The sequence below is a fragment of the Passer montanus genome, unplaced genomic scaffold (assembly GCF_014805655.1).
Source record: "Passer montanus isolate IOZ18808 unplaced genomic scaffold, ASM1480565v1 scaffold162, whole genome shotgun sequence".
In the NCBI taxonomy this organism is placed as follows: domain Eukaryota; kingdom Metazoa; phylum Chordata; class Aves; order Passeriformes; family Passeridae; genus Passer; species Passer montanus.
The window spans coordinates 506,743-528,945 of record NW_024363383.1 but is presented as its reverse complement, the minus strand read 5'-3'; the positions used below and the strand labels follow the sequence as shown (position 1 = coordinate 528,945).

The 22,203-nt window shown below is 41.8% G+C and overlaps 1 protein-coding gene across 3 annotated transcripts in view; it reads right to left on the bottom strand.

Moving 5' to 3' along the window:
• The window catches only part of FAM120A (family with sequence similarity 120A), a 48,793-nt gene that overhangs the window by 7,203 nt on the left and 19,387 nt on the right, over nt 1-22,203 (bottom strand). The window contains exons 5-16 of one of the 3 annotated variants that reach the window (XM_039703365.1): nt 21,855-21,951; nt 20,696-20,793; nt 20,126-20,409; nt 19,357-19,444; nt 15,803-16,027; nt 12,905-13,079; nt 7,163-7,412; nt 6,329-6,443; nt 4,616-4,825; nt 3,588-3,771; nt 2,578-2,715; nt 1,025-1,166 (exon numbers count right to left, since the gene is read on the bottom strand). In XM_039703365.1, coding sequence (XP_039559299.1) covers nt 1,025-1,166; nt 2,578-2,715; nt 3,588-3,771; nt 4,616-4,825; nt 6,329-6,443; nt 7,163-7,412; nt 12,905-13,079; nt 15,803-16,027; nt 19,357-19,444; nt 20,126-20,409; nt 20,696-20,793; nt 21,855-21,951 — 2,006 coding nt within the window. Of the gene's footprint in view, nt 1-1,024; nt 1,167-2,577; nt 2,716-3,587; nt 3,772-4,615; nt 4,826-6,328; nt 6,444-7,162; nt 7,413-12,904; nt 13,080-15,802; nt 16,028-19,356; nt 19,445-20,125; nt 20,410-20,695; nt 20,797-21,854; nt 21,952-22,203 lie in introns of all 3 variants that reach the window. The other 2 variants (XM_039703364.1, XM_039703366.1) reach the window with 2 other exon arrangements.

The following is a 22,203-nucleotide window of genomic DNA, read 5'->3' as shown; positions in this document are numbered from 1 at the left end:
TAGCTAAATGGGTTCCCCTCAAAGGGTCAGCTTTGCAGCCACTGAACCTGTTCACATTTTTTCCCACTGCTCCTGCCTCTCCCTGGCTGCACAGTAGCTCCCATTCTCCCAGGGCTTCAGATTAACCCTCACTCAGCCCAACACAACAGGCATTCCAACAGCTCTGGCTGATTCCAGCCTGAAGCTTCATAGTGAACACTGGAGTAAATTAACAGACAGATGAAATGCATGCAGTGCAGTCTTTTACACTGCTGCTCCCTAGCTCAAGGTGGCAATAAATCCATCAGCTTTACTCCACTCCTAATACAGACAAACACAATGCATAGTACTTTAGGATTGTCTACTGTAATAGACACAACCTTAATGAAAGATAAAGACAGATCTGTAAGGCACAGAACCAGCAAGCCTACAGAAAAAATACCATCTTAAAAGTAATAAACAAGATTTTTTTTTGTAATAAAGTACTTGGTTTTTAGACATGTTGTGCACCTGTAACTTCAGCTGTAATGAAATGAAGTGGAAAAGCTGAAGAAATTTAAAAAGTGTGCTTTTAAGCACACTTCCATGATGACTGTAACAGAGAACTATTAAACTCAGAAATGTCATTCAGGTGTTCTCTGCTTCACAGGATTACATAATGCAGTTACTAAACTGTTGTCATGCTTCTTAATAAATGTCCTTCCACAAAAAAGAAAGACATTTAATGTAATGTATCTACTGGTTTTATGGACAAGTCCCGAAGTCATCTCCTCATGCAAAAGCAACATCTGTGTGTGTGTATATCTATATATATTTCAGTATGAATTTTATTTGCACCTAAAAATGCTTATACCTGTACAAATAACTGGTGTAAAGCATCTTAAAAGGAATGCCAATGTTTTTCTTGAATATTCAGTGGCTATAATTGACCCTATGTGTCCTAAAGTATGTCATATGCAATCTCTACTGCTTCCAACTTCTGTTTTCCTTGCTTCCCCAGTCATTAAATCCCATGTGAGAAGCACATTCCCAGGCTGGCACTTACCCTCTGGCTGGTCCTCCCACGGACACCACCTGCAGAGGAAAGGGCCCTCTCCCCCCTCGTCCACGTCTGCTTCCAGCCCAGTGGCCGACTACAGTGCCGGCAATTTCAAGTTTCCCTCCCTGAGAAGGAATAGGTTGGACTCCTGCACATAAAAGCAAAACCAAACTTTGATCTTCACAATCATCACAGTAAAGTTCCAAATGAATGGAAAGCTGGTTTGCCCGGATTTTACCACATAACCCATTTTCTCTAGGGATACTGTGAGATTATTGCTCATTTTGCAGTATTCAACAAGCCTTAGAACTCCATGAGCCTGTTTCCCCCCACCCCTTTTTAAAAATAAATATGAATTCTGAAAAGAAAAATTATCTGACATGAATGCTTCAGTTTCAGTAATTAAAAATATACTTGAGATAGGCCTCAAGAAACCAGGGGAATTTTACAAGCTGGCTGAAGATTGTTTTTTTCCTGCATTCTTGAAGAAGGAATTCTTGCAGGTTCCAGGCACTTTTTAGCCAACAGCAAGTATCAGCACAGATCACACAGATTATATTGGCAATAAAGAACTTACTAGGCAGGATAAGCTGCACTAAGTTGCTATAAAAATGTAGCAATCAAACAGATCTGGTTTAAAAGGAGTGTTTATCATTTCCCCTCAAAGAAGGCAGCTAAAAGTTACAGTTGTCTAAGATGCAACTACAGCTTCTGCTTAAGTTGCTCATGTCTTTATACTAAATCAGCTCTGAGGCATAACATATATTTCAAGAAATCCAGGTATGTGAACTGAGCAAGATGTTACTGGTAAGACCATCAGCACCAAAAGGGTTACAAACCACAGCATTTATGCAGCCATAATTAGTCTCCAAATGTTATAGGCTGGGAACTACACTACTGATTACATCCAGAAGGTTCCTACTTCCCTGTGCAAGTCCTTCAGCTCCAAATGCAGATGGTTTGCAGGGCCAGAGTTATCCACACACGAAGCTCTAGAGGTATGTTTGCTCTTAGGATAAAAGCTCAGGGGCCAGAAAGAACAGCTAAATATGTGGGAAAAATTTACCCTCCACAGGTTTCCATAATCTCACATCACACAGGAAGTGAGCAATGGGCACACAGGTAGGGAAGTAAATCCCACTCCTGATCACCAGCACTAATGCCAGCAAAGAAGGGCTCAGCAGTAATACCAAAGTCAGTAATTTCTACACTGGGTCTTTGCAAAAAGCTCAACTGTCCCCAGATTTTGGAAAATCCCTGTTAATAGAGAGGCCAGTGGGTTACAGATGCCCTCTTTTCCAGTGGCAGCACAGGAGACAGGCTGCCTGCTGGGTTTTGGGCTCTCCTGTGTTTGGAGGAGGTTTCTGGCACAAGGAGGGCTGGCGCTGGGGGCTTGCGGCAGGGACGGGAGCAGAGCGGACAGCAGCCGGGCAGGCTCTAGAAAGGGAAGCTGAGACAGTTAAGGAGACAGGGAGTCAGTAGGAAAGCCTCAGACCAACCCATACAGTGGAGGAAGCCGTTGCCAGAAGCTCTAAGAAAAGGGGTTTGGGTATAATTACCGCCCTGAAACTTGCTAGTCCTGTTGCTGTCATTGCCAGAGAAGGCTCCGGAGTGTCCTGCCGCTGCCGCCACCCGGAAGGCCCGGTAAGTGCCTGTGGCTACTGTTTCCCCATAAGGGCCTCCGAAGCCATAGACTCCTGTTAGACCCAGGGTAAAGAAAGACAGGGGAAAAGCTGTGAGGGGGGCCAGGCAACCAGGAAGGCCACAGCAGAGAGGTTGCTGCCTCCTTCCACCCTTCCAGAGCCAGCCAGGAGGGCCGCGCTCCTGCGGGCCGGGCTCCTGTAGGCGATGTCGCAGCACTGCTGAGGGAGCCCTGGCCAAATGTGTCCTGCTGTCTCAGCCAGCAGGGAGCCTCCGATCCAAAGGGCAGGCCTTGGGGCTTGGAATGGAATCCCAACTTCTGTGGCATTGTAAAGGCTTATGACAATTTTTTGGCAGTGAGCATTGGTAGCTACAGTCATGGCACCCCTGAAATGCCTGTGGCCGGTATCTATACACCTCCAGGCCTTGGTTCGAAGAGATTTCAAGGAAGGGAGCAATTCCAGGAACAGCCTGGAATGGTTATGTCACTATTTACACTTGAGGGTGCCAATGGTTGTATTACTGCAGCAAAACACAGAGGAGTGGGGAGGGGGAAAGGTTGTCTTCAGCCCTGACAATTAAACTGTGTCTGGTAATTTATAAATGTTTTGAACCAATTTACTGTGCAAATCAAAGCTTTTTCATACTGCCCAGTGTCAATCCATTCCTCTTTTTTCTAGTTCTACAATAACAGTAAAAAAATTTTGATCTGGCACAGTTACTAAAATCCTGGTGAAAATACTCAGCAATACAGTACATTCCCTATCACTGAGCTAATAAAAGCACCCCCAAAATACAGTGACTGGCACATGCCAACACAAGCTGACCACTTGCTTTTCTGTATCTTCCCTATGAAATTGACCAGAGTTGGTAGTTTTGGGAATGTGCAAGGTAAGGTAATGTTTGGCACCGCTGTCCCATCACTTACCAGCAAAGCCTCTCCCCCTGCCCTGAGGTGGTGGGACTGGCCCAAAGTGTCGAGGATACATAGAAGCTGGATAGAAAGGCATGGCAGGTGGAGGTGGGAAAGGGAGAGGATGGTTCTGCCTGGAGAAATTTAATCCTTCTAGGATGCTCTGACGCATCTTTTCAACCTTGGCTGCCTGCTCAGCCTAGGAATAAAGAGAAGGTTACAGAGGGACATTAAAATTCTCATTTCAATTGTTTAAAGCTACATTTACACAACAAATTCAAAGGAAAACCCAAAATAATGGAGAAGCAGAGACAGAATCATCATCCTAAACCTGGACTGCAAACCAAACCAGAGTCTGTGCATACAAGCTGAAACATGCCTGGAGGGTTATAACCCTGAGAAGGGACCACAGCCACCATCAGCAGCAAACTTAGGATCAGCTTCCCTCAAGTCACAAAAAAAGAAGGGATACAATTTCATATCTTTCAAAAAGTTAAAACAAAAAAGTTTGGGTTATTCAGTAAACTGTTTTATCAGGTTCCTGGTTTTACAGGTGGATATTAACTTTGCATGATTTGGATAACACAAAAAAGGCCTTGATTCATATTTTAAGGTGGCTGTAAGAAACATGAAAAGATTTTGAGCTGAGGACCCCAAGAATGACTTCACAGTCTGTCAAATCAGTTAGAAAACACCAATTTTCTTTCACTACAAACCCAGTGCAGCTTAGTCCTTTGGACAGTCTGACCCAAAAAGGTGGGACTTGAAAAATGAGCAGAGTTTCCAACTTGGCCATTCCTCATATCAGTGTTTCCGTTTTCAGAGACGGAAAACCAAATTCAACTTGATGCCTCTCCTTCTAAATCTACCCAAATGCCATCCTACTCATCGAGAAATAAGGAGCTAAACAGTAAAACCCACCCATTAGCCATTCCCCTCATATTTGCCTTTAAAAGCGGAGGTGACACGTGGAGAATGACAACCCATGCCATGGAACCTTTGTGGACACATGGGACACTCCATCACCCTGCACAACTACACACCTGACCATCACAGAGGTCGATGAGCGGAACTTTCTCCCGGCTTGCTTTGATGAGCTTGGTCTGGAATAATTTCCCATCAAAATACATCCAGGGACAGCAGTGCTCCCATGGAATCGGCTGTCCGCAGGCATCGTTGGCAAAAAGAGCCATGTCCACACCACTCATAAAGAGAGCAGACAACTGGATTCCACGGGGATCCAGATTCTCAATCTGTTCAAAACCAGAGTAAATATAGTAAGATCGCAATGAGATGTAATTCAAAGTTATTCCAAGAGTTACATTCTTTTCAAAACTCTTGCAAACAGAGGGATTTTAAAAGGTCATCCAGACTTTCAGAGGTTTGAGCAGAAGTATGCAGCAGAACCTCACACTTATGCGTGCAGAGGTGCCATCTTCAGAAAAGTTGTTGTCCCATCCACCTGCTCTGGAGACCAGAGATAAACACAAACCCCTACTTTCTCAACACAAAGTGCAGGAAACTATTTCTAAAGACACTTACAGGAAATTAGCACTAGAAAACTTAATTATTTGGAATAAAATTTTTAATGAAGTGCTTCTGAGATGTGTGGCGGAACATCTCAGAAATGAGTTCAACACAAAATTCCATTTTTCTTCCCATGTAACATTTCTTTCTCAACTCTTTATAATGGATTTTCTATTACTTTGATTCAAGATTTTGCTTTTAGAACACATCTGTTAATAACAAAATAGTGTGTATGCATACAACAGCTTTATTTAGGATGTAGGATAGGGACACTAAGGTAGAATTAAACAGTGAATGTAGGTAGTGGTCCAAGAAAAATGGATTTGCTCACAGCAAGTGTATTTTTAGCTCTGGCATAAGAAAATATCACTACTGGTGTTCTCTGAAATACTTCTCAAAATATCAACCCTTGCTTGGGAACATTTTCAAGACCTTGGTATTAAATTTTAATTTTAAACTCCATTACCACCTTCCTTATACATAAGCAACCTTTAAGAGCCCAAAGACTCTCCCGCTCATTTTGCAGATACATGGCTGGGTTCAATCAAATTCAGCTGCTCTTTATCTCTGACTTCACTAGCTGCTTCCTGTGAAGACAGTAACAACCCTGAGGGAATTACTGCATCTTCCAGCTAAGCAACATTACTTTATGTATGATTGAAAAATAAAAAAAATTACTATTAAACCAAAATATTATCTGCTATCAGTGGCCTTTTGTTTTGTGTTGGAATGGAAAGAATATTTTCTCTGGGAATTCCTTTCTTAGGTCTCTAAGAACAGTGATTTTCACAGTGGAGTTTCTTCCTTTTTGCATCAGATCTTATGAGATAGGTGAGACTTTGATGACTCTATAACAGATAACTTTGCCAAAACCTCTACCTCTAGATGTCATTTAGGCTGAGGACTCAACAGGAGGTGCTCCAGGCCAGGTTGGATGGGGCTTGGAGCAACTTGGGATAGTGGAAGGTGTCCCTACCCATGTCAGGGAGTGGAATGAGATGGGCTTTAAGGTCCCTCCCAACCCAATTTTGATGTATTATGTTGTGTTTGGAAAATGGACACTGCAGACCATTGAAGCCATCTCTGCAACGCTTTAAGCCACTATGACTAATATTTTGGAAAGTATAGGCTTTTAGTGAGGCACATGTAGATGATCAACTACTACAGTTAATTCCTGGATCAGCTGGAAACAAATCTCTTAAATTATGTCAGTCCTAGTTAAGAATTACCTTGAGTTCCTGAAGCTGGTCAGGTTCATAGAGCTTTGGAGACAATGCTTGGGCAAGAAAAGCATCAAGTTCCTGGCGACGCAGAATGCGCACCCCTGGCCACTGTACCATATACCTGCGAGGGAAGCATGGCCTTAGTCAGTGGCTTCTTAATGGCTAAGTCAGAAATTACCAAGGTAGATACAGGATGTGTGACAGGAGAGAAACATGCTGTGCCAGTGAAAAGAGAAGCTTTAAGATACCACTTTTTTTGCATACCTAGTAGCCTATAAGGAGAAACAGTGTCTTAGTGCTCAAAAGGCAAGATGAAGTTCAATAGAACCAAAGACAAATTTACATTTATCATTCTCAAAAATGGCTTAAATTTTACCATGTTTAAGATGCTAGCCTTGGATTCTGAAAGAATTATAAGCTAATTGTCTTAAATAACTACCCCAAATGTAAGCATCTCCCAATTCCTCTGTCAATTTTCAATGTGAAAATTAACCAGTTCAAGATTTTGGAACCTGTGACTTTTTTCTTTGGAAATCTGGAAGCTTTTGTTGGGCAACTTCACCTACAGAACCCTCTGAGGCCCTAAAAGCTGTTTTTTTTACTAAGCTGAAGTCTTCAGTACACACTAAGGTAAAACTAATTCAAATGACACAACATCTTTGCAACCCAAGATCATTTTGTCTTCCCATCAATCCTTTAGAGACTGAAAAAGAACTACACACATGCTTTTCTGCAACCAAACCCCCTCTCCCAGTAAGGCTGCAAATATGAATTAACACCTTCTAGAAATCCAGAGTAAAACCTTTCCTTGGTTCTGATGCCCCTGGAGGTGACACTAACCTCAGCACACAGCAGAGCACCATAAGATGAGTGGGCACATTAGTTGGGTTGAGCATTGCTGGTGTGTCTGATCGCATACAGGCCAGGAATGCCCTCATCCGCCGGTTCTTGTCTTCCACAGCTTTGCCCAGCCACAGTTTCTTCAGGTTTGGGCAGGTCCACTCCCTGAAGGCGAGGGCTTCCACCAGCTCAGGGGTCTGAGGAGATTTGCCTTTGTAAGCAGCCCATTCCTTAATTATCACTGGTGAAACTGCAGAATAGCAACAGCAGAAAGAAATCAGCCTGACTCATATTCAAGCATTTATTTCAAATTTCACATGCAAGAGATTCTGATTCAAGAAGCATCACTTTGAGACTGCAACAGTGTGTTGGATTTACACTGCCAAACGGGTAATTCAAACCCTGCAGGAAATATCTTTTAATTGTGATCACTTACAAATTAGATGCATACAGACATGCATACATTAGGAATGTAATGCTATTATTTTCAAATGAATATACAACATAGAGGAAAGACACGTATTTTTCTAAAACAAACAGCATGATTTCCCCTGGAAGTGTTCAATGCCAGGGTGGACAGGGCTTGAAGAAACCTGGTCTGCTGGAATGTGTTCCTGCCTGGCGGAGGATTGGAAATGGACGGTGTTTAAGGTCCCTTCCAATCTAAATAACTCTGTGATTTTTACTTAGAAGTGCAATTTTCCCCTTAAATATCTGTGTTGTATCTGTGTGTGATCATATGTCATATTTGACAATACTTGTGTATGATCAGAAACCTATTCCAGAGGTGGTCTTTCAAGAATAATACGATGCTAGTGATTTTATTTGAAACATATTTAAACCTGGTATTATTATACTTGTCTGTAGCCGTTCAGCTACTGCAATGGAATGAGATCTCAAATACAGGCAAGTGTGGAGTTCTAAAAATTTTACAAAACATTACTTTATATTAAGCCTTCCCATTTAATGCACTGCTTTCTATGAAGAGGTTAGTGGTTTTGTGCCTAATCTCCCTCTCATCCACATCAGCACAAAGACAGTTCACTCTACATTGCTGCTAAATCATCTCCATTCTTCTATTTGAAGACAAACAGAACAGAACACAAGTTCAAGTCAAGGCTGAGACACAACACCTTTGGCCTTGGAGCAACCCTGAGCCTGACACAGTTCACAGTGTGCCTGCACCCTTCTAATTCTGAGCCAGTTATGCAGTGTGGAAAGGTTCAAGGAACTTGTTAGTGCAGGTTCAGGTTACAGCCTGGGCAGATTCAGGAGGGAGCCCAGACCAGCTCTTTCTGCTGGAAATCCACTGGATACAGCCTGGGGAATAGATCCTACTGGTGCCAGCACAGGCTTGATGGCTACAAAGCAATGGGGCAGCAACCTAACGTGTTGCAACCTATAGCCAGGGGCAGGCAAACCACAGCAGAGGTGATGGTCAGGATTACAGAGAAAAGCTCCAAGAACACCCCAAAGAGCTCTCCTGCTTTTCAGGAATAAACCCAGCCTAGCATTACAGTTACTCTTCACAGAGCTCAGGGCAGTTTTACAAAGACCACATACAGCAATGCAAATAAGCACTCTGATATATTTAGTTGGTCACCTCACTATAAAATCATGTTCTATTTTGGGTACTTCCAGGTTTTATACACTACCACACTCTAAAGATGGGCTCCAACAGCCAGCAGAGCTATCCTGCCCTAGTAAACAGCTCATCTCTCTGTGCTCCTCTGCTTGCTTAGGCCCAGAACAGCAAAAACAAATAGAAGTATGAATTTAAGCTTTAGATATCAGAAGCAAAGCTGTACACACCACCAGTGTTTTCCAAATGTTTCTTTCACTTAGACTGAACACACTTCTTAAGCTTGTAAAAAGGGAATGTTTTATGTCTATGTTTTCTACCTTATGTTTCAACATTCAAATACAATTCAAAGTTTTTAATCTGTGGATGAGAACTTCCATGGCCCTGTGACATAAAGGCACAGGAAGAATACCTCAGCCTGTTCTTCAGCCACATACTACAAAGGTTACACTACAGATGCACACTGCCTTCTACGTTGTGCTAAACAATAATAATAATAATAATATACAAGACCCCTAGAACAGCTGGAGTGGGAACAGACCTTAAAGCCCACCTTGTTCCATCCCCCACTGTGGCAAGATAACCTTTCGGCAAGTGGTGCTGAAACATCCTCACCACTCTCACAAGGAAGAATTTGTTCCCAATATTTCATAGTTGCCCTCAGGAAGCAATTCCCCTTGTCCTGCCACTCCAGGCCCTTGTCCAAAGTCCATCTGCAGCTCTCTTGGAGTCCCTTTAGATACTGGAAAGGCCTCTAATTCTCTCTGGAGCCTTGTCTTCTCCAGGCTAAGGAGTCCTCCCAGAGTGTCTCCACAGCAGAAGTGTTCCAGCCCTCAGAACATCTTCAAAGCCTTCTCTGGACTTGCTCCTGCAGATCCATGCCCTGTGCTGAGGACCCACAGCTGGGTGCAGGTAACCATGCTTCTTGTGGAAAGGTTTAACACGAAGGTCAATCTACTGGGCTGCAATAGTTTCCTCTCTGAGTGATGGGGATGAGAAATTGCAGCTGAATCCATTAACAAGCAACTCTAGCACTATCCACCCAAAATTAGCATTTAACCTAACAGATTAACCCAGATGAAACAGATGAACCTTGTCCATATCCACTGATTTTTCCAGGGCATTTCTTAAACCTTTGGAAAATCTCCACTGAGACTGCTGCCAAACTCACAGCATCCTCAGCTGACAGACATATGTTTTCATACCAAACTTCATCTTACTGCTCAACAGCATGTTTGAAGGCCTGAGGCACCACACAATCTATGGACCTCTGCTTTCAAAAGGGCCCTCATGACATGCTAAGGTTAATCCAAGCAAAGAGGGTCACCATCAACCTGCACAACAGTAACCTGCTTAAAAAACACTTGAGTGCCATTACAGACTCTGAAGGCACCAGCCACAGCACCCCAGCAGAGCTCTGGTTGCCAAGCACAGCTCCAGTGGTTCTGGTTTTATTCATTAACTGTGACTTTTAACCTTACAATCCTTCCTGACAGCACAGCTTGAGCTCAGCACACTTGATTTTGCACGAGGGCTACTGCTCAAGAGACATGACTTTCCTCTTGGCAGAGCCAGCGCCGGCTGAGTACATCCACGATGGGAACAGCACGTCACAAGGCGGCTGGGCTTAAAGGAACAAACCTTGGGATCCAACCAGGAGCTCTGACAGCTTGTGCAAGGGTGTCTTTTGCCACTGAGCAGAAAGAGCAGACAGTTTCACTACACACATGTGTTTATCAGGACACAGAAATAACCCGGTTCAGCCCTTGACAAGCAGAGCAAGGGAGACCCCTTGGTTTTCACCCCTGTGAGGGAAGGGCAGCACAGCCAGCACCGTGCCCTTGGCAGTCAAACACAATTAGGCACTCTATGACCCAGCATCTCCTGTCCTCTGAGAGCAGAGATGAGGCCATGTACAGCAAAGGCATCACTTAGCAGTCACTGATCACTGAAGAACCCCACTGACTGCTGCTTCTGTTGTTTCTTATTGGCTTTTAAACTTCATACAAAAAAAATGATTTAAAAGACAAGAAGCCATCCGTTTCATGATAGATCCATTATCTTGCCTCTATATAATTAGTAGTAATTCTGATGTGTCAGTTTATTATGCATTTTTTCCAGCTTCCCATAACCCTCACGTACAATACTCTTTCCAATTATTCAGGCACTATTATTAAGTTGCCAGTGTTTGGTTTGTACAACAAAGATGACAGGATTTTAGATATTAATATTCATTACCGCTCTACATAAATCTTAAGGATCATTTACATTTCTTCAGAAACTAATTTCTTGATTCTCTTAACATATCTTAATTCCTAGGTTTTCTCTTAATTGTCTTCATTACTGCATTTCATAACATACTCATTTTTGAGAGCAGCAAAATAATTTAGACACTGGAGAAGAATGAGCATCACCAGCTCATGATAGCCTGGGTGCTCAGAAAATTAGAGAAGGCTAATCAGTGCTTCATACACTGTTCTCTCCCTATGTATTGCACAGACTGCCCATGCCTTGTAAGAGAGCCAACCAAAATAAAGGTCTTCCTGCACCAGAGCCCTTTCATACCCCACACTTGCACAGCAGCCCAAATCCATCTTTACCAGCACTGCCAGCTTTGCAGCGAAGCAAGGAACTTTTGGGCATACATTCAAACTGGCTTCTGCTTTTTTAAGAGCTTGGTAAGTCCTAAGCTAGAAGTAGGTCAGTAGCTGAATGCATCCTGCAGCATGATTTGCCAGAGCTCTTGTAACTAAACCAAGTCAGCAGCAGTGTGCTTACCCGCCAGAGGTAAACTCTGGAAAGCAGGATAAATGAAGAGAAAATAGAGATTATAGAGGCTTCCCCAGTATCCTACAAAGAACATTCTAGGTTTATGAGATTAACCTGAAGCAGAACTCTAGCACTCAGCCACTTCACGAAAAAACAGCTGTAGTATGCTTTTCAGGACAGAATTCTCATGAGCATAAATGATGACTGCAAGTAAAATAATTTTTTAATCCTGAAATGACCTTGTAACCCAAAATATCACAATGTTGTGTGAGTTTTAAGAAGTAAGAAGTTTGTGAGTAAGTGTGCTGAGGTATTATTCAAGCAGGGTCAATACTGATTCCCACAAAGTATCTGGCAAAGATAAACAGCTTTTCAAACATCATTGGGAGATTATCATCTTCATGACAAACGTACAAAAACATTCACAATCACAAATGGAAAGAGCAAAGGGAATGAATACAAAGTTTACAACTGATACTTATTTTTATCCTTTTACACATGAAGCCTGTGAATGACGATTTCATACATTTTGCATATCTGATTCTTAAAATTACCATAGTGACAGCAGACTCCTACATTTAAATACTTGTGCTGCTGCTGTGCACTGAATGCTTCAGCATTCTTGTAACCTTTATAAGCTGCTACTGCAAAGTTCAGTTATTTGCTTGTATGCATTCATTATGACAAAAACACTCTAGAACGAGGACTGAAATGACAGTAATTCCTGGAAACAGAAGACTTAAAAAGACAACTTTCAGATTAATGAGAAGATTAACATCCGTATCTCCAAACAAGTCAAGGATCTTCTGACAAGGCTGTTTGCAAAAGTTTAGTCTTTCCTCACCCAGGTCTACCTTTGGTTACATTACACCCTGATTTCTGTGGGATTTAAGCTTGGTTTTTATATGCCAGTACCTGAAGGACACGTGATACTTGCAAATTTCCCTGAGGTACCTTCAGGGACACATTTGGGAAGCCAGGGCAAGTTAACCTATGCACCTCTCATTTTTGAACAAAGCAGGCAGATTTGTATGTGTGTGCAGAAAATAGAAGTTCCCTAAAATCCAGTTCTGCCATACACAGAAATGACATCACAAGCTGACATCACTCACTGCAGGTCTGGCAGTAGCTAAAGCAGATTTTCAAAACCAAGTCTCAGAGCTTGCTTAGAAACAGCAACATTTATAGCTCTTAAACTACGATAGGAAATAAAATTTCAAATTAACACCATCTTTTCCTCTTATCCACAGCACCCAATAGGCCTGAAATTCCTCTGGCTTCAGCTACCGTGATGGGATCTTAGCAACAATTTTCATTCACATCATGGTACAAGTGGCTCTGAAACCACAGCAAAGGGAAGAGGAATAAAGCATGGGTTCTGCAGTACGTACATTCTGGTGGAAGTCTGTTCTTTCTAAAAGCAAGCCTTTCAGTTTTCTTTCTGCTTTCTGCCAAACTAAACAGGACTCCGTAAACATACTGACGCACTGGCCTATACAGAAGAGCAGCAGGAGGCAAGTCTTTGTTGGCTTCATCTTCTATAGAAACGGCGATTTTGATTTCACCCTTTGGCATGAAAGAAAGCAGAGAAATATGACATGTTACAGTGAACAAGAAGCATTCACGTATGCACGGCAACCCAATCCAACCCTAATACACGTCAGCGAGTCAAGACAAATGTGAATCAGTAGTAAAGTGGATCTCAGCTCAGGGATGAATTAGCCTGGCCTGCTTCATTTCCTCCAGGTTCTATAGCTTTCCTCTTTGCCTTCTCCATCACACACATATTTGTCTAGACATGTAAGGATTAACTAAATATTGATCTTTTAATACAGGCACTTGGAAAAACAGTATACATGGAAATAGAGCAAAGTGCTTTTAGACAGCCAAAGCACATTTGAAGCTGATCTAGATTTCAGGCAGTTATTTTACAAAATACTCATGCTGTCTAAAAACACCAGTCTGACTTTTTGCTGCAGGATTTGAAACAGTATTGGGGACTCACTGTAACAAACAACGCATGAGCACACCTGGACAAAAACCACCTAACTGGGAATTACTACAATAAGGCTAAGTTTCTACATGTATGTAAAAATTTAGCATTTTATACGTTTTAAGAAAAAAAGCTTGAAAGAACCTTCTAACATTTTTTCTCAAAACAGCAACACTGTTTTGTATAACTGCACATCCAAACATGTTAAGATATTATTGGAAAATAACTGACTGCACTGCCCCCAAAAATCAACCTTTATTTTTAACACTGACAAGAAAACACTCCATTGTGCTACTTTCTCTTAAAAAAAAACCCTATTTAAACTATCCCCGTAATGAGTTCTGAAGGTGACACCTTGAAGTGGTTACATTAGGATATTGTCAGGTTTAACTTGGACAACACTACCTTAAGTGTAAGGTTATGCCTCAAAGGTCTCTCTCAATAACAGCAACATAACTTGAAACATGTGCCCATTTCTAAAGAATCTCCATAATTCCACCACAGGGTTCAAGAGTTCTGCACTAGGGTCACAGAGACCCCCTGCAGCTCCAGGCTGAGCCAGAGGGGCTGGAAAGGGCTGGCAGGAAAGGCCCTGGGGTTGCTGGTGGCAGTGGCTGAACAGGAGCCCAGGTGGGTAAGTAGGACCAGGGCAGTGCCCATTCCCTGTGCTGCACATTCTGGGGTCAATTTTGAGCCCCTCACAACAAGAAAGAGCTTGAGGGGCTGGAGTGTGTCCAGAGAAGGGAATGGAGCCTCCTTTTCTCCCAGCTGAGGAAAGGGGCTCATCTGGGAGAAAAGGAGGCTCAGGAGGGACCTTCTGGGCCCTTCTTCCTCTGCACAACTCCCTGACAGGCGAGTAGAGCCAGAGGTGGTCAGGCTTGGCTTCCAGGGAACATGGGACAGGACAAAGGAAGTGGCTTCAGGTGGCTCAGCTGGGAGAAATGGAGGCTCAGGAGGGACCTTCTGCCTCTGCACAACTCCCTGACAGGCGAGTAGAGCCAGAGGTGGTCAGGCTTGGCTTCCAGGGAACATGGGACAGGACAAAGGAAGTGGCTTCAGGTGGCTCAGCTGGGAGAAATGGAGGCTCAGGAGGGACCTTCTGGGACCTTCTTCCTCTGCACAACTCCCTGACAGGAGAGTAGAGCCAGAGGTGGTCAGGCTTGGCTTCCAGGGAACATGGGACAGGACAAAGGAAGTGGCTTCAGGTGGCTCAGCTGGGAGAAATGGAGGCTCAGGAGGGACCTTCTGGGACCTTCTTCCTCTGCACAACTCCCTGACAGGAGAGTAGAGCCAGAGGTGGTCCCGCTCTGCTTCCAGGGAACATGGGACAGGACAAAGGAAGTGGCTTCAGTTGGCATGATGGAGTCCCCATCCACGAAGGGATTTAAAAGCCATGTAGATGTGGCACATGGGGGCATGGTTCAGTGGTGGCCTTGACAGTGCTGGGTTAACAGTTGTACACAATGATCTTGAAGATCTTTTCTAACTGAAATGATTCTGTGATTAAACATCAAGTAGCATTTAAACATGCTAAGAATATTTGGTTATGCAAAGTGTGAAAAAGAACTAGCATCAATGGTCATCACAGACCTTTTGATTCTTCTTGTCTTTGACAAAAAAGTGTAAGAATACAAGAGCAACACAAGCTGTGGTACTAAACAAACAAATGGGAAATAGGAAATCCAAACCTCAACCCCAATGCAGTAACTTAGTTTCATGAATTTCTGGCTGTGGTCCCTACTGTCGTGAAGAGGATTTTAAAGGTGAATAAAAGTTAACAACCATGGGGACAGTGCCATTTTTCTAGCTGCTAGTACAAAAGGGATTTCTTAGAACTCTTGTGTTTCTCTCAGGGCCAGCTATTAGTAATGGGAGGGATCAGATTGGGAGAGAAAACAATCTCAGTACTTTTGAACACTGAAAATAGAGAAGACTTGGCACAGACACCAAAGCACACATGTAGGAATTTTTAGATGGAAATGGACTCTGCATAAACACACGCACACAGACATATACAGGCATGCATAGAGATATATACAAATAACTGCAAATAGCTGGGAAAAAAAATAAATTTTGTAAATAAACACTTCTAATTATAGCCATCTCATATTTACTGGAACAATGCACCATATCAGTGGTTAGAAAACAGAGAGGAAACTGGTTCAAGAGACTAAAAAGTGACCAGAAGTTAGAGCATTAAATAGGACGTAAAAATCTGATACTCTAGCCAGAAATGCCAGGGCAATTATCTTCAAAGAATCATTCTCTCACAGTACCTCATTTTAAAATGTCATACCTTAGTTAGGACATGAAAGATGTAGGGATACATTAACCCCTTCTTGTGCCTGTGCTCTGCCACTCGTAATACTTCAGGTGCTACCGGAGGTAATGGAGGGGTGGTAATATCCATGTGGTTTCTGGTGGGCATGGACAACAGGCATGGGATTTGTGGATTACTGGTTTGATTCCCTTTGACATCAGCTGCCTGACTTCCTGAAGAAGCACTAGAGGAACCTTCTGCCTGTAACAGAACATACAAAACAAAATGCTTTGGATGTGTCCAGAAACATACCAGGAGATCAACCAAGAGCAAATTTCCTCCCTCACCCCTAATGAAAATAGTACATCTTCACATTACACTGCTGCAGTATGTAGAATACATTATCCAAAGCTGGCTACAAGGTTTTCAGGAAACCTTCAGCCACTGTTTGCTAGTAGAACCAAATTACTAAGAAAATAAATATTATGATAAAACTTTTAACTTATTAACAGCAGCAAAAATTGTTATTTTCAAAAAAATTTAACTGTATAATGCAGAAGTGGACTGATAACCTTTTAATGACCTGTGAATGGCCTTTTAACTCACTATTTCCAAGATACTCCCAACTCAATGTGTTAACTGACAGTCACATAGTCTGTAATTTATCTAGACTTCCATAAACATAGCCCTTCTCAGCTTGCAATTCTACTCAAAACAGGGGAAATTACATGGTTCAATTAAATAACATGCAAAATACATAGTGTCCAAACTCAAAACCTCATAAATGCTGTTGGTTTTTTTGGCTGTTTGGGCTTTTTTTTTTTAAACATAAAAGCTCTTTGTCTGAGAAGACTGCAAGAAAAAATGCTGAAGTTTTCTGACTGGAAAACTGAAGTGGCATTCTATTCCAGGTCTAGAAATGCAGTTCATAAACTTATGGGGAAAATATGATCTATAAAAATATATATACTGTAAACCTCCCAGCCTTTATAAGGATTCTCTGTTGATTTCTCACAGATACAACAAAAAAAATTTACAGTTCACTCCTAAAAATCTAAAAATCTTGGCCTCCAAGACAGAAAGCTGTTTTTAGCTTAAGACTTCATGCTAGCTTCATGCCTATAAATTATTACAGCAATAGTAAACACTTTTAAGAGCAAAATTTCATCACTTGATGATACATCATGTATGTGTATTTTCATAATATGAGTAAAGACGTTCACATGCTTCCTAAGACAAGAAAAGCAAGGCTAAAATGGAAATGGCCAAAGCATGAAATCCCATAAAAGATGTAACATAAAAAAACAGGTCCAAACAAGGTCAGGTGGTTCACCTCAGACCCATGAAAAATACAAACCTGAATGCAATCAATAAAAAACCTCACACAACTTCCAAAAGTCTTCTACAGAAAGGTGTAGGTAGTAAAAACAGGCTCTAGCAAAATATCAAAGGGCAACCTTCTTTTCAGATGATGCTTTAATCACACAATCAAAGAGGATGCTACTGAAAGATTGTATTTTAGTTGTGTTTTAATATAGACTTCATTTGAGTTATAAAAATGAAAATACGTAGATGAAATTGTTAAAATCTGTAAACCAGAACATTTCCAAAACAATATGCTTAGTAACAAATACTTTTATTATCACAGTTTTATTAAATCTGTGTTATAGTATCAAATATATCTATGTCATGTTAAAGACTTTTTCCCTGTCTTCTAATACCCCAACAACTTTAAGTCAGCAACACTGAACCACAAGAAGTTTACAGAACTATCAAGTACTGGGGGTGCAGAAGAAAGAAGACAAAAACCCTCACATGACAGCAATGCTTTCCCTGACTGCAGTACCCAGGATCTTCCTGCATCTGCTCCAGCAATATTCCAACACCTAAGCTGGGAAAACACCACAGTTAAAGGGTGATTCTTTTCTTTACAAATAAGCATCCAGCCAAATGCGAGGAGCATATCTTTGGCATGTAGAATTCACACTGTGAGATAACTCCAAGGAATTTTGACATTTAAGTCAAGTGAAAGGAGTGTCAAGACTGCTGCTACTTGCATGACCTATGCTGGATTTTCAGCACTTTACTTCAAAAAATCACACGGCTCACTCACTTGAAATCTTCATAGAGTCACAGACTGGAAGGGACCTTTGAGACCATCTTGTTCCACATCTGCCAGGGCCAGGAACACCTTCCACTAATCTCAGGTTGCTCCAAGCCCTGTCCAACCTGGCCTTGGACGCTTCCAGGGATGGGGCAGCTTCTCTGGGCAACTTCTTAAGAAAGTACTACCTTTTTTCTGAATCATTGATGTTTTATCTCTCCAGGAAATTAGTTCATTTTCAAAATGTACTCACAACCCTTCCTTTTGTGCTCAAAAGATACTTCTGCCTTCTCCTGCAACTGAGGGCTGACAAAGTGATTTGATAATCAAAAACAAACAGGCAAGTAAAGCTCAGGAGCATCACTATATTAAAGTGGATATGTTTAAGTCAGTCTGTGATACATCTCCTGCAAAGTTTAGTGAGTGCTCCTTCAGCTCTGGCCCAGTGTAGGGGCTGTCTCTGTGAAAGGACACACTCAGGGCTGGAGGACCCACAGGGCTGCACACATGGCCCAGCCCAGCAGAGAAGAAAGGAATGTAATAGGTCAAATTAGCATTTGCATAAAGTGACTAATCCCAGGCAGACACAGTTACAGGCACGGTCTGCAGAAATAATAACTGCTGATGGATGAAATCATCCACTTGATATTTTAAGCACAAAAGCCCAAGTTTACTGGAATTCCTACACCAAAAGTACAGGGAAAATGTTCTGCTTGCTCATAGCGTAACTAACTCAAGATCATGGTTTTTTCACAGAGTTAACAGTTGGTGTACAGCTCCACCATCAAGGCACAGAGATATTAAGTGCAAAAGCTCTGAATGTTCTTTCCAAACACGGATCAAACTTGGAATCAAGACCATCATGCTCTTGATTTGAACATGGTTTGAAATCGCTAATTTAATAATGATAAACCTTCATCAAGGGCTATCTAGCCCATCTTTACCTAGTTAAACAGCAACACCAACATGGAGCTACTTTAACAAGTATTATGTGAAATTCCTACCATGCAGTTATAAAGGACTTTTCACTCCTCAGCTGAGCCCTAATGCACCTGCAGTGGCCTGTGGCTAACACTGATGGTGTCAGACCTGTGCTTTCTCCACTGTGGGTTACAAGATATGAACTCTGACTCCATGGACACTCAGACTATCACACTCCTTCCTAAAATCCAACATGCACTACTGGAAGGCCAGAGAACAACATCTGAGGGTGAGACTGTCAGCTCAAGGGCCAAACAAACTTATTGATTTGTTCCTAGTATTGTTTGTATCTAGTATTCTCTAAAACATCCTATTCCATGTTTGTTTTTATGCATACGCTACAATGTCCTTGGAAAACTTCCTCCTGTATTCCAAAGTTGTTGTTTCATAACTAACAAAGTGTACAGGTTTGCACTAAATACTATGGATCAATATTGAAAATAATCCTCGAAGTTTGCTGTAAAGTTTTAACACAAAGTAATAAAATGTGAATTTAGGGAAATACCTTTGTTTGGTCTCCCAGCTCTCCACGCGTTTGACCTTCTGGCTGGGTTCCTGGCTTTTCCCAGCCTATTTTGTTCCCACTGACATGGCTGAAGGACAACAGAAAGAAAAACATCATACTAAAATGCAGTTTGAAAGACAGTGAAATAAATCCTTGGTGTCTGTGACTGGAATTCTGGGCAAAATATTCTGATTTTAAGGGATGCTTTCTATTAAAAATGTCCATTTTCAGGAGCCTTGAAAAAATTTCTGATATGCACATTACATTATGCTCAAATTTAGGATGTGTAAACAGTACAAGTTCAGTGAAGTTCTGTAGATTATTGCTTCTGAAATTTTAATGAATTCTATTGTGAAGCAGGAATATTTTTTATACAAAGTAAAGGACTGAAAGGCTTTATGACATTTACCAAAACCTCACCCTCTCAATAAAACATAAGGGCAGAAGAGGAAAAACATCCAGCACTTTTTGGTTTTGGATTCCTGCTTAAGGAACAAGGCGATGAGATTGAACAATGCACATGACTGCAGTCATAGTGACCCAAAACTACCTTTTTAAGGTCTATCATATCACTAATTTGCAGATTTCTGCAACGTCCAACTCTGCCAAGAGTCGGACTTCAATGATGCTTGTGGGTCCCCTTCAACTCGGGGTACTCTATGATTGATTCATTCTATGATTCTTACTTTCACGATACAGGTAAACTATTTTGAAAGTAAATTCATTTTAACAGAAGCTGAGTATGAGAATATCCTCATGAGAAACTTACTTCACTGCACCCCCATTGCCTTCATCATTGTCAGAGGACGAAGATGTAGAAGAGGCAGGAAAATAGGTTGAATCCACATGATTAGGGCTCCCACTCTGGGCTGGATTTATTGGAGAAGACCGCTCATACAATGGTGTGTGTTTTCCTTCGTGAGGAATGTTACTGTAGTTGTTCTGCTCAGACAGACTTTTTCCACCCGTTTCCAAGGTGATGGCTGGCTCAGAGAGGCTGTATGGGTATGGACCCTGGCCTTGGGCCCCACCCTGACTGGACATCTGCTGGGCCTAGAATAAAGGGATCTCTCTTGAGTGAAGACAACTAAGGCATTCCTTTTAAAAAAAAAATACATTCTTTAATCAAGTGGCCTTTTCCAAATGTACAAACTCAGCCATCTTGAGCATCCACAAAAACTGTTCCACTAGAGGCTGTAATATCACTTTAGTTTCAGATTTAAAATTCAGTCAGTGACTCCCCACACTGAAAAAGCTGGCCACACCTTTCCCACCTGGATTCCAGTTTGCTGAGCACAGCAGACCTCCCCCCAAGGAGCAGGGCAGAAGCTGTACTTACCACAGGTTTTGCTTGTAGTGAGGTCTGTGGAATGTTAAGCATCTGAGAAGGAACATATGGTGGCACTATCCCAGGCATACCAAACTGATTTGGTCTGGCTGCTGTATTGCAGGGGAGGAGGGGAAAAGAGAAGGGGAAAAAAAAAAGAAAAAACCCCAAACCAATCACTTATGAAAACACTCAGTATGTGACACAAATGTTACCCTGTTTGTCCTTTTGCTTCTATGGTTTATTTATTCTTGTTCTGTTAGCACTACTGTTTTCTTCTATGCCTTTAAGTCGGTTTTGTTCATTTTTATCTTTCAACAGAAATACTTTGTAGCTTGTGAAGTGTATTTAATGTGTCTCACCTTCTTTCAGGTCTTTGTATCTCTCATTGCTGGACATTCCTATTCTGTCTGGGAATCAAAGGTAGCTTACAAGAAAAAAAACCCCAAGACATGTCATAATGGACACGCTGCCAACACCAGGCAAAACACTGGCCATTTTGTCATTTGAATATTTGTCCTAGAGTAGCCTCTTAACCCTTTGATGCAGGTCTTTGGAAGTAAATAAAGACACCCCACACCCTCCAGAAGGAGCAGGAAAAAACTGTGTCAGTGTACTAGTATAGTATCTGAAGATCTTAAGAAAATTTCAGCTAAAATGACATTTTAGTGTTAAGACTGGGGCATGAGTAGGAAATCCTGTGATCACACATTTTAATTTTTAAGCCTTGAGAATAATCTGTGACACCACAACAATGTGTGGCTGCAATTTGAGCAGGTTTGCTATTACACCAAAAAAATCAAAGACTATAAAGGAATTTCTAAAACATGCCAGCAAGGGCAGTGAGAAATAATAAGTATGTTTTAATGACTAGAAATAGCAACTTATGAATGGGAGTGGACACCAGACTTCAGCTGTTCACAGCACCATTCTCTCAAGAATCCCAATGCCAGAATGGATGTTGAAATAGCCAAGAAGAAAAGTAATCCAGGTTGTTCTCCTTTGGGACAAGAACACAACATATCCTATGAAAACCTTCTTCTGAAACCTCACCTTCACAGGTCAATGGGAATTGCCAGAAGATATAAACATTTTGTAAGATGCTACCACCAATTTAGGGTTACCCCAGGTTTTAGTTAAAACAAAAGGCCTGGTTGCTGTCATTACTTACCTAGGTAATGTGGTGGATGAAATGGCATAGGTTTATTAGTTGCCGAGTAATAAGCAACCGCTCTCTTAAACCGAGTAACTTTGTCATCTGTTCTAGACTAAAACAACAACAATAACAAAAAAACCCATCAGAAGCACATCCAGGTTTGTCACCTGCAGGTCAGCACAGTACAGTAGTTAATGTACACCATATCTCAGGATTAATGCCTATGGACCCTCCAGGGCTGCAGCACTGCTCCAGTACAAGAAATGTTACATCAACCCAGGTAAGGGTAAAGTTTAAACATTCAGTCTTCACATACAGCTGATTCTCAAAGGCAGTGCATACAGCTAGGTTAAAAATCCCTCTG